The 13,522-nt window shown below is 41.4% G+C and overlaps 1 protein-coding gene across 1 annotated transcript; it reads right to left on the bottom strand.

The window, feature by feature from the left end:
* LOC120643107 lies at positions 1–441 on the bottom strand. Its single transcript, XM_039919629.1, has one exon. It carries the CDS (start codon positions 439–441, stop codon positions 1–3), a length of 441 nt encoding a protein of 146 aa, XP_039775563.1.
* Between the last annotated feature and the right edge of the window lie 13,081 nt (positions 442–13,522).

The following is a 13,522-nucleotide window of genomic DNA, read 5'->3' as shown; positions in this document are numbered from 1 at the left end:
TCAGTTGCAGCGGGGGCTCTGGGCGAAGGCGCTGACTGGGAACGACTGAGTCGACTTCTCTAGCTGGATATTGATCTCGTTGCCAGCGCGGCTCACCTGGTTGAACCCGAGCCACGCGAACTCCACCTGCAACCTCACGCCGGAGACACGGCTGATGGAACCAGACTTGAGGATCCCGCTGACGCTTCTGTCATACCGAAACTTGAATTGCTTGCCGGCGACTGTGACGAAGAAGTTGCACTCGCCGGGGAGGGTCACCTCCAAAGCACCGCCTGGGTGGAGCGCGTATGACTGCACGCCAAGCGGTAACAGACCCCGCGGCAAGTTGTACTGCTGCAGGACGTCGTACACTGTCGTGGCCGCATCTGTTTGGGAGGTGGCGGCATGGACGATGGAAGCCACAACGGCAATGGCAAGGAGGAGATTCTGTTGTTTGCCCATGGCGGCTGGTCGGATGGTACGTAAGAAAGCAAGTCTAGAGTTACAAGCGCTAGGATACTGGTGGAGGTGGCCCTGGCCTCGTATATATAGCCGGCCAGCCAAATAAAAAAGGATATGTTTTAATTGCATTTATTCCGGCCTAAGTAACATTCCATCAAAACGTCCCTCCATTTATCAAAGAAATTAAACTTATCCTGCTGTACCATTCTCTGCATGGATGTGGATCAATGCTCCAAAATGGTAGGATCCAAACGTATCAGATTTTATTGACGCTCAATTTTCTGGGTATTAACATTCCCTCATTTTCTTTGATTGAATGCTAAAAGTGGCAATAAAACCACATTAAAACATTCCCTCATTCCCACCCCAAGGTTCGTCGTAGCTCCGCTTGTCTTCGGCAGCATGGCTTCTCCCAAATTTGAAATCCCCAGCACCACAAGATTGTAAACAATTTCCATTCGGCAGAGGGATTCCTATCATTACCATTTTCTCCTATATCCACGTAACGGCCGAGATTGTTTTCGTAAATAGACCATGTGTACCCCGAGTGAAGACGAATTAGCTACAAACTATTCCCAAGCAGTGAAATCAGAGGACGTTGAAGAATAAACAAATGTCCTGACAGGCCCTGAAGGCCATATGCTGACATCATCTCGGCAAATTTTACAAATCTTGTACTCCATCCGTCCTAAAATATAGCTACTTCTAGCATTCAAATTTTTTCACATAATATAGCAACTTTTAAGTTCCCGCCAAGTGATTTTTTTAGCATGAGAGGTCTAAATGCCCCTCCATACATGCAAATTAATTATAGCATGCAAATCTGCCAAGCTAAATAGGAAAGACATAATTATTCTCTTAATGAATGCATGGTTGAAAGGACCATTGATGTCGCCTAGAGGGGAGGTGATTAGGCGGTTCTAAAATTTTTACACAAAACTTGCAGAGAAATTAATAACTTACGGGGGAGTTTCAAAAGATTTGCGCCGTCCCAACTTCACTCGGAGCCCTAGCGCCGCCGCCGGCGTCTCCCGCCTCCAACACTGCTTGGTCCCCCTCCCTTCCCCTTCGGCGTCTCGCCGGAGGCCAAAGGGAGTGGAGATTCATCATTTTTTCCTAGTTCCTCCAGTAGATCGAGTCATCTAGAGTTAAAGTCTTCTAGGTTTAGAGTCTCTCCATGTCAAGTCTCTTGGTATTGGAGAATTATTTCCTCCTCCTCCTCTCCGGTGACGGCAAGGGGGTAGGGTGGATTCGTCTTCTCCATGGCGGATCTGTTGAAGATGAGGGCGACACCGACGTCAACAACTTCATCGATTTAACGACATGGAGATTTGGTTTTCTAGGTGGTGACATCAAGGTGGAGATGATGTCGCTGTCATGGAATAATTTTCTCCGGTCTCTTCTCCGTTTTGTTGTGGTTAGATCTGACCACAATGAAAGACTAGGGAGAATATGCAGATCAGTCTTTCTTTTTCTTCAGTGGCAGAAAGAAGAAGACGGAAGACACAAGAAAGAAGAAGTTTCTCCACTTCGCCTACAGGAGTGTTGGCCGCCATTCGTTGGGCTTCTGTTCTCGAGTTTGTTGCCAGGTGTTTGCCTGTGCACGCCGAGTGTTTGCCTGTGCAGCCTTCTATACGAAGCGTCATATAGGTCTGGAGTTGAGAATTTAGACTATACAAGACTTTTAGATGACCAGGTTGTATTCCAGCTTGCTTGTAACCTGATGATATACTCAACTATGGTCTAATATATTTCTTCTTTCGTCTCAAAAAAAATAGTAACTTACGGAATCTCCGGAGATTTCTCTGGAATCTGTCGGAGTTTCCGTAGAAATCTTCGGAGTCTCTGTAAATAGCACAAACTACACAACACGCCTATGGAAACCACAACCGAAAGTAGATTGACGAATTACCAAACATCGATGAGTTGTTTCCAAAGTATTTCACTGGATACTTGCAGCTCAAACCTTCTCCATAGATAGATCGAGATAAACCTAGAAAGGAGATAGCACAAGCAACAAGTAGTGAAAATAACAAATCAAGAACAAGTGGCACAAAGATTTGTTTACCGAAGTTCGGATCCCTCCACGGGTTCTTACGTCTCCGTTGGGTGCGTCCAAAGATCGCTCTCAACCCTTTCCCCACTTCACTTCTTGATTTCTTCCTTTGCGGAGGTGAAATCGAAGCCTTCACAAACTTCCCGTCTAGGAGGCTTGACCTCCAAAAGTAACAAACGCCATGAAGATTTCTCGCTATGAACTCGGGTGCTCAATAATGGATTTGCTCACTTTCACTCAATCTTCCTTCCCAATCTCTCTCTCAACCCTAACTTCTCCTCTCAAATCTCTTGCTAATCTAGAGTGCGGAGAGCTTTTTAGGGCTGTGGATATGTGTTTTTTCATGTGGGAACTCAGCAGCGACAAATAGGAGGGGGTGAGGGGTATAAGTACCCATCCCCCAAAACTAGCCATTGTGCTGTTATGTTCCGAAATCTTCGGAAAATCTCAGGAGACTCCGGACCCAAAAAACTATCCGTTAGGCTCAAAATAGGTCCGGAGACTCCGCAAAAATCTCCAGAATCTTCGAACAAAGTTAGCATTTCCCATTTCTCAGAAATCTCTGGAATCTCTGCAAAGATCTCTGGAATCTCCAAAACCTTCGGAATTTTTGGAATAATCTTCGGAGTTTCCGCAGGTCCACTAGACAACTTAGGTAACTTTAGAGAAAACGCCATAACTTTTTACTCCGGACTCCAAATTCGATGATCTTGGACTCTATGGAAAGAACATCTAGAGGACTATCCATTCCAACTGAAAATAATGTCCAAGACCACCCGGTGCAAGTGTTGTGACAATGGATTCTCTCATGTTAGCAATTGAAAGGTTAGGTTTGAGCACCGAGTCATAAGCAAAGCTATCAACGTCGCATCCCTCTTGGTAGTATGGCATTGCCTATACTCAAGATCAAATAATAAGCACAATAACATCCTCTTGAGCTTGAATACCTTCATCATGCCGCTTTTCATCAAAATCACACTTTGAGGGTTTGCAAATATTTTCTTTGCCTCTTTCTTGAGCATTATCCTTCTTGAGCGGGTGCCTTGAGGTTCTTCATTGTATATGATCAATAATCAACATGACATCCTCAAAACACCTAAATCCATATGATTCAACAATGATTGATGCTTAGCAACTTGTGACTATCCATGGCCTTGATTGATCCATAAATTCTAGCACTAACTTGCTTCTTTACCCTAGCATGGGTTCATCGATGCCAAGCCCCTTGCTTGCCCTTCTCCCTCGCTTAGTACCTCGTAGCCGAGTTCTTACTAACCCATAAACCATCTTGCCATCTTCAATCACATGTAGCCTTGCACCACATCATGTACTAATTGAATTCCATTTCTTCATCAAATTAATCCATATACCAACTTTATGATCAAGTAACCAAGAATCTTCACTTCTTTTGAAATATTAAGCTCTTGATCACATCTCTTCCTTCTTGATCAATATATCAATGCATTATAAATCTTTACTCATTCATGCAAGCAAGCCATCATTGAGACCAAATAATATCCCTTGCAACTTTGTCTCTTTTGCCTTTTGAATTTACTTGCCCTTTCTTCAATTTGAGATATTATTGTTTTGGTACACTCATTTGCATTGTGACCTATCCAAAACTCATCAAACTCATTAGTTCTTTAATTGTGTTGTCATTGAACCATCAAAACCCACAAGGGAGTCTAGATGCACTTTCAATCTCCCTCTTTTTTGTGGTTGATGACAACACAATTAAAGCTTACAAAAGATTGGTTAAAATAAGATTTTGAATCCTATGATATAGCAAGTTCCCCCGAAGTATGTGCATTCATTGAACTTCATACTTTTGGCTTAAAATGCCAATTGCACATACTAAGGTACTGCATTGAAACTCCCTCTATATCTTAGCATCCGTGGGGTGCAAAAGTGTCAACAAGATAACCGTGATGCACATGATACGTGATTTCACCCAAAGAACTAAAGATTAACACTACACCATCCAAGACATGAATATCACACACTATCATGAGAGGTCCTTAGTAGAAATACCAAAGTGAAATCTATCCTTGCACACACCAAGCAAATGAGACATATTATTTGCCTGCCCTTTACCCCATAAAATCAACAAGGCATCCCCCCAACACTTTCTCCCAAAATCTCTCCCCCTTTGGCATCAATCTCCAAAAAGGTCTTTCCATCAAAAGAGAGAAATTACGGTACATAAGTGAAGGGAAAAGTGATGTAATGGTTTGGCACATATAATTTCTCACCTATTTGTTCTATGAAACAAAGTATACTAAGCCTTAGGTCAAAATTTTGAGAAATTAGCATGTTTGGCTCATACCTTACTTAGATGATATTTTCTTCACAAGACAAAGACATGTCGCAAGAGGTATCAACCAAATATCTAAATAATTCTCTAATCACCACCAAAAGACAAACTCATGGTGTGACTCAAGGTTTTGCATATGCATGCACACACTAGCATGTTAGGGCCTAGATGCACAAAGATACTACAAGAGTTAATGGAGCGATATACCTTTGCTCTAAGCTTCACAATCTCATCTAGACTAAAATGTCCATTAGTCAGAACTGTTATCTTGATGGGCTTGGCATACTTGACGTCAAACTTCTTGAGCATGTTTTTGAGATACCAATTGAAAGGTCAAAGATCTCAATTTAGGCGACCTTGATTAAGGTACTTGGTTTGACATATGAGCATGAATATCTTGAGTTGCTTGATTCAAATCCAATAAGAAACTTCAACACTCCCATCATGGACATTTCAATCCCTTTTCATCATGATCCTACTAAACTTCATGCTCTAGGAGTTTGCTGTTGTACGAGATCATCATCCTTTTCTTCTAAATCTTGTTCGGGAGCTTCTTGATTAGTATCTCCGGAGTTTCCGAAGATTTATCCGGAGTCTCTGGAAATCGCGGAGTCTCCGCAAATTTGTCCGGAGTTTTTGGAGGTCACAGTAGCAATGGTCTTTGGCTCATCTTTTGAAACTTCATGATCATCTATTTCTTGAGGCCTGATTTCCCCAATTGCTAGTTTTTGTTGTCATCATATTAATGCACTCACAAAGACAAGATATGGCATCAATAGCACAATCTAGAGTTCCACACATAAAGTGACCCTTTGGATTTGGATGGCATGTGGGTTACTAAAGGTGAAACCTCATAACATAGACTAAATCCCCCCTTTTGATGGTGCATACACATATATGTGGAAGACAAACCCATATGCACCTTTTGGTCAATCAAGTCAATAAGGGAATTCAAGCCTTGAGAAAACTCATTCTCACCAAGAGACTACATATACGATCACTGGAAGAAATGGTTAGTCTCAAAGACATAAAACATAGGATAGGGCTCCCCCTTGTTATGTGCATCAAGTGCTTGAATTACTTGTTGCATGCACTTGGTTCAATGAAGAATTTAGGGGAGTCCACCCTATATCTTGGTCAAGGAATAAGAATTTTGCAACAATGGAAATTATGCCAACGAATACGTACCACCACCAAGGTAGGTAGATTACCACACAAAATCATATTGAATCGACAACCAACTCATCAATGGCTTGGATAAGTGAAGTTCAATTCATTTGAATGACAATGGCTCCCACTTGATGTATTATGGTGAATTTGAGCTCTTGTAACCATCCAAGACCCATATTGTGTTCCTAGTTCATCCTTTACCTAAAGCAACTTGCAAAGATGCCAAAAGGTAAAATTCATAACATTTGCAAATTGGGAACTAGGAGTTACCACCATTATTGAATTGATCATGGATGAACAAAGAGTGTCTTCAAAAATGCTTGATTATTTCCACAATGAAGAACCAATAATGAAATTCCATTCGTTAGTTCATTCCTTTCTCCAACTCACTCAAAGTCCAAGTGCCAAAAAGAGTGGAACCTCCGAAAATAATCCTAGATCATCCAAAAACCCTTGGAAACCATTAAACTTCCTTTGAGACAATCTTTCCTTCAACAAGTGAGACTATACAACATAAACTTGAAAGAAACATTAGTCCCACAAGATATTGGCTAAACTACCCCCTCAAAATGTGCATACAAGAACACAAAAAGTACTCATACACCTCATACACACTCTCAAAGGAGGTCAAGGAGAAGTTTACACTATATCTTGGTTCAAGAAAGCAAGCTTTGACAAAGAAAGAATAAGAATTAGAGAGTAAAGCATGCACATAAGAACCCCAAAATTCTCAACAAAGGAGATCAAATGATTTTATCCATCTTCATACTTATTGCTTTATTCTCATGAACCTTATTCCCCCCCTTGATCCATTATTTGCTCTTTTCTTCTTTTGATTTCACACAACTAAGAGAGCTTGTTCTTCTTTCAACTTTACTTGCTTCTCCTAATTGAAGTCTCAAATAATATGATACCAATAGAATATGAAACCAATTGAGAAGAAGCACACTTCAAGAGATCATAACTCATATGAAATAACTTTGAAGCCATTTTGTAAGACCTTGGAAGAACCTTGATACACGACATAAAAAAGGGAAGGCATTAAAAGCACAAGGGAGAGTTTCGTAAATAATGATCCTTTAGATGTAGTGGGCATTTAGATTGCTTATTCATGAAAGCTCATAATAAAGACTAAATTCCCCCAAATGATAGCACACACATATGGTGGAAGGCAAGATTATGTGTACTATAGGACATTTAAGGAACAAGAGAAATTTAAGCTATATTATGGAGGTTAGCTAGATAAATATGAGCCATCAAACCAATTGAAAAGGATAGGATTTATGTAGCATACCTTCGAGGATGTTTTGTTTTTTTACTTGCCATGAGACTAATATGGGAATATCACATGAAAATGGGTTAGCCTCACAATTACAAAACATAGGATAAGCTCCCCCTAAATATGTGCATCCAAGTATTTGAATTACAAGAGACATGCATAAGTTCATCTAAGACTCAAGAGGAGCAAATCCTATATCTTGGGTTAAGGCACAAACAAATTTTGCAAAGAAAGATACTTGAGCCAAGAAATACTCACAACCATAATATCATGTAGATTGTTTATTAGATGAGAGTGATACCCTTGCAATCTACAATATGTTAGTTGTTGGTGTGGGAAAGCTTCTAGAATGTGAATGGTAAATGAATCCACTAGAATTGAGTTTGATTCTTCATACTTGTCTCTTGACATTCCCTTGTATCTTCACATACGAGCCAAGTAATCAAATCCCTCAAGTCGACTCTATGTGTGTGTGTGTGTATACATACATGTATGTATATATATATATATATAGGGAGAGTATAATCTGTAGCCGGCCACACAATAGTTTATTCTATAGCCATGCCATCCGCCGCACGATCTAGCAAACCAGGCCGGTTCCTGTGCGGGCATTTATGCACCCGCATGATTTTGGGAGAAGCCACCGGACCAGATGCCGAGCTGACCTCGTGAGCCAAGCCATCCCAACCCTAGGTAGCTACGTCATTTATGGTAATGAACCTTACTTAGAGCACATTGATTAGGCCGCGGTGATTCCGGAAACTCAAGTTTACATATGCCGCAAGTATGTACGATAGTGGACTAATATGGGTTACAAGAATATTTGTACGTGATTTAGTTGAAAGGATCGGGTGCCCTAGTCTAAGAGGGGGAGGGGGTGAATTAGGCACTCTAAAAACTTAGACCTATGGCTCCAACTATTGCTTTTAGTTTCTTCACTCGTTACTCTCCAAACATTTAGGCCATTGGCTTGGAGGTGTGATTGCATCAAAATCTTCCATCGTTGGAAGCCCGTGCCATCGAAACGTGGAGGAGGTCCTAGAGAATCTATCCCTTCCCCTAAAAGAGCTAACTCACTAGGCGGTGAAGCCTAACCGATCAAGTGAGCCGGTAAGCACAAATTGCCAATAGAATTGGCTTCCTTTGAGAGAGGAGTGAGTCCCGGCTCTAATACCACTTGAAAGGATCGGGTGCTCTAGCCTAAGAGGGAGAGGGGGTGAATTAGGCACTCTAAAAACTTAGACCTATGGCTCCAACTAGTTTGCACAAAATTTAAACTAAAACATGCTATTTAGATGTGCAACTAGTTGTTCAAGTGTGGAACCCCTATCCCAAAAGAGTTTAGCAATCTATAGCCTTTCCTATCAAGAAACTACTCTATGAAAGTAAAGGCACACAAATTGCTAGTATGAAATGCGGAAGGTTAAAGAGAGGGATAGGAGATAGCAAACTCTTGACGCGGGTGTTTATCCCGTCGTTCGGTTAGCCACAAAGGCACACCTACATCCACGTTGTTGTAGCACTCACTAAGAGTATTGCTACTCGGCCACCAAGTCTCTTCCGTAAACACAATCACGGTCACCTTGGCCCCGGGTTCCACTAAGGAGCTTCTTCACAAAGGATGGGGGTCTTCACATCCCCCGCACAAAGTGTCGTCGCCGCTCCACACCAAGTCGGAGGGTCGATAACATTGTCGGCGAGCTTCAAAGCTCCAAGGTGCCGGCGCACCAAGCTCTTGTTTTGGTTCACTAGAGAACCACAGCACAAAGGCTCAAGGCCTTGCAATCACACTCACTAAGAGCTAATCTAGCACTCACACTTTACAAAGCTAGTGCTAAAAGCTAAGGATATGATCAATGAGCTTTTCTATGGCTTGGAGGTGTTCTTGGATGTGTATGAGGTGTCTTGGGACTCCAGCAAGCTTCAAATGGCCAGGGTGAGGCGTATATATAGGCCACCAAGTCTTGTAGCCGTTGCTCCAACGGTCATCAGAAAACTGCGTATCATCGGATGAACCGATGCCTCTGGCTGGGGTAGCGTCAGTTCATCCGGTCACTCTAAGACCCGAAGTAGCCGTTGAACTCCTGACAGCTGACACAGTGACCACCGGTTGAACTGATGCGTAGCCATCAGTTAAACCGGTCACTCACAGCACTCAACTAGCTATTGGCCCTCTTCTCTTCTGCTGACGTCATTACACCGATGGTATGCACCGATGCTTCACCGGTTCAACCAGTGCTGAAGACTTGGCTCTTGCGCGACTTGCATCGTCTCTGGAACACAGTACTTCCAATGCACCGATGCCTCTCTTGACACCATCGGTTCATCCGGTGCTTCACTTGTTGCTTCACTTGATGTCCAGAGGCGCACAAACTTGTGCCACTCAATAGGGCGTCGGATCTTCCGACAACCGTCGGATGCACCGATGCTAAGGGCATCGGTTCTTCCGGTGCTACTGGTTTCGGTAGAACTCGTCCAATTTAGCATTTCTTTGAGTTCTTTGTTTGTGTTTTGCTTGGCATGGCCTTTTTACTTCATCCATGGGATCTATAAATGTTCTCTTAATAAAACCATTAGTCCCATTGATTGCGTTGTCTTTCGATCACCAAAATCACTCGAAATGGCATAAATGGTGCCATGTTCGTTACAATCTCCCCCTTTTTGGTGATTGATGACAACATAATCAATGCAAGCATAAAATTTGCAAGAATTGACAAATTTAACCATTTGATACAAATTGAGACCACTTACACTTGCTTGAATGCTTACCATCATCCAATGATGACTTGGCCTCCCCCTAAAACCATGATTCCCCCTTTGATTCTCCCCCTATCTTGCTACTTCTCCCTCATGACTTGATTCACTTTGGTATTTCTCCCCCTTTGGGATATGCTTCTTCTCCTTGCGAAGATACCTTGCTTTGATCCACATTTCTCCCCCTTTGGAATCAAATCACTTAAAAGGTCTTGCTCTTAAAAAGGTCTTGCAAAACAATATAGCTCAAGAGAATATTAGTAGCCTAGGGAGTTAGTTCTATGACTCATGATCCAATTGTATGATATCAATGAAGATACCAATTGAAAATTTACTATGGTGGATCACAAAATCACGAAACTAGCATGACATGAGCTAAGCTTTCCACAAGTATGTGCACAAAATGATAATGTGAAAATCAAGTGCACAATTAGATGTTATAACTAGAAAGATTAGATCCTATCATGCACGGAGGTAGCTCTAAAAAGGATAAGAAATTGACAATTATACCAATTGAATGAGTTTAGAACCTTGCATACCTCCGGGGGGCTTTGTTTACCTTGCATGTACCAATTTGAAAGTGACTTGCATATAGTACCACTTGTAAGTCTTTTTGAAGAAAAACACTTGGTACATCAAGGTTGAGCAAATGTATGAGCACATAGCCTATGAATTTAGATATGAGCATTTAAGTTCAATAGAGCATGGCTCAATATGCATGAAAGCTCAAATTATCTAAACACTCTTGTAGAGTTGTTTGTTCACATTAATCGTGAATAACATTCTCTTAGAGTGTTAACTCCACGAGAGACTACCAAAGATCAACTTAAAAACTCGTTAGTCTCAAAAGTTACAACCTATAGAATGAACTCCCCCTAAATGTGTGCATTTAGTGTTTGAATCACCAAACAAATGTATGCACAATGTTTTTGACAACAATGGGAAGTTTACTCTATAGCTTGTGCTCATGGTACACATATGAAATACATACCTCAAGAAATCCATGTACTATGAAGGGTGACCTTGTGTAGCTTTCTAAACACTTATCAAACTATGTAGGTTACTCATGGGTTAGAGTCATGGCACAAGCAAGCCACCAAATATAACACTAGGTGATGCGATGTAAACAACCTAGCAAAAAGCAATGGAGTTACATGATGCTTGAATTGAATTCTAGCTACTATTACCTTATGTGTAGTGGAGGGGAACTTGGGTCACTAATCTTTAATCCGCAACTTGGCTCTAATTCAACTTTGCATGATACATCCCTACTCATGCATCCCAAACCTTGCCAAGCCTCCAAATTCCCGTTTCCATTCTTGGGCTTCAAGTCTCCTTTTGAACCCACACCTTTTGAGGCCCCTTCATATTGGTGATGATGTCCTTGGGCACCCAAATGGGGCGGTTACAACTCCTTTCTTGCTTCCCAACCTTGTGAGCAACCACCTTGCCATTTGTTTTCTTCTTGATCACATAGGTGGTGCTATTGCTCTTGTTCCTCCGGTTCAGCTTGGTGTAGATGAGAGAACTCTTGATTGTGAGCTTCTTTTTGTTCTTCTCATCCGAAAGCTTCTTCCTTGGTTGAGGGCACTTGTTGGACTTGTGGCCTTTTTTGTGGCACTTGGAGCAAGTCACGGTGGGCCCCTTCTCAAGCTTCTTTACCATGTTTTCACGGTTATCTTGAGAAGGTTGGATATTGCTCTCTATGCCTTTGCCCTTCAATCTATACAAGTCCTTCATGAGCCTTTCCACTTCTTGTTAAGCTCATCATTCTCCTTGGCAATGAGATCATCACATGATTCTACAACAACATTCTCATTGCATTTCTCATTGCAAGGGTTAGAGCAAGAATCATCAATTAAATCAATGCAAGAAGTTGAAGCATCTACCCTAGAGATAGGAATTGCATAAGGGATAGTTTGCTTCATTTCCAAAGAGTCATTAGTATCATTAATGCTCTCAAATTTTAATTTGAGCTCTTCATGCTCCTTGCTAAGCAATTTGAATTTGCACATTAAATCTTCAAAATTTATAGCAAGAGAAGCATTTAGATCTTTAAGAGCACTAAGGTTTTTAATTTCTTTTGATTGTTTCTTAATGACTTTTTGGTGCTCATGAACAAGGTCAAGAAGTTCATCAATTGAAGGAGAGTCGGAGTCATCATCACTTACATCGCTATCCATACCTTTGGCCATTAAGCAAGTGTTGGATGATGATCCCATGCGAGTGGTGAATTTCTTGTTTGATTCATCACTTGAACTTGATTCTTCACCACCGCTAACCCATTCACCAAATATGGCAAATGATTCATGCTTGGGTTTCTTCTCCTTCTTTTGCTTGTTCTTTTTGAACTTCTTCTCAACCTTCATAAGTTGATGGTGAGGCCTATCTTTGAGGAAGACCACATACCCCATGGAGTTGATTTCCTTCAAGCATTTGTTCATCTTCTTTACTTGCTTGTAAAGGTAGGGGTTCATTGGCTCTTGATCATCACTTGAGGAGCTTTGGCATGCCTCATCTTCTCCCTCTTCACTTGAGCTACCTTTGATGGCCATCTTCTTTAACTTTTTGACTTGCTTGCATGCAAGTGCACTATGTGTTGGTGAAGAAAGTGGCACTCTTGGCTTGATATCATGACGTAGCTCATGGGCGATCACCTTGTTGAGGACTTGATTTGGTGTCATTGTGTTGATATCTTTCTCAAATAGAATTGTGGTCACCAAATCATAGTCCGGCCTTCGGAGTGAATGAAGATTTTGCGAATGAGTTCCAAATCTTCAATTTTCTTCACATCTAAAGAGTTAATCTCATTCACAAGAATATTCAACCATGAGTACATAGTTTTGGCATTTTCATGATCAAGTTGCTTGAAACTATTAAGTTTATCAATGAGAACATGATATCTTTCGTTTGCAACATTTTTTGTGCCTTCATGGTTCTCACTAATAGTTTTCCATAAAACCTTAGCATTTTCGCAAACAAACACACGGTTGAACACATTTTCACCAAGAGAGTTTAAAATAGCACACTTGGCTATAGCATCATATTGCTTCTCTTGTTGACTATTGCTTTTAGTTCCTTCACTCATTACTCACCAAACATTTAGGCCCTTGGGTTGGAGGTGTGATTGCATCAAAATCTTCCATCGTTGGAAGCCCGTGCCATCAAAACGTGGAGGAGGTCCTAAAGAAAAAATCCCTTCCCCTAAAAGAGCTAACTCTCTAAGCGGTGAAGCCTAACCGATCAAGTAAGCCGGTAAGCACAAATTGCCAATAGAATTGGCTTCCTTTTGTGAGAGGAGTGAGTCCCGGCTCTGATACCACTTGAAAGGATCGGGTGCTCTAGCCTAAGAGGGGGAGGGGGTGAATTAGGCACTCTAAAAACTTAGACCTATGGCTCCAACTAGTTTGCACAAAACTTAAACTAAAACATGCTATCTAGATGTGCAACTAGTTGTTCAAGTGTGGAACCCCTATCCCAAAAGAGTTTAGCAACCTATAGTCTTTCC

The sequence above is a fragment of the Panicum virgatum genome, chromosome 7K (assembly GCF_016808335.1).
Source record: "Panicum virgatum strain AP13 chromosome 7K, P.virgatum_v5, whole genome shotgun sequence".
Lineage (NCBI taxonomy): Eukaryota > Viridiplantae > Streptophyta > Magnoliopsida > Poales > Poaceae > Panicum > Panicum virgatum.
The sequence above is the reverse complement of the archived record's forward strand: the minus strand, read 5'-3'. Positions and strand labels throughout refer to the sequence as shown.

Bases quoted from the DNA above. Each gene is read 5' to 3' on its own strand.
- LOC120643107 (XM_039919629.1), bottom strand. From the start codon at position 441: ATGGGCAAACAACAGAATCTCCTCCTTGCCATTGCCGTTGTGGCTTCC.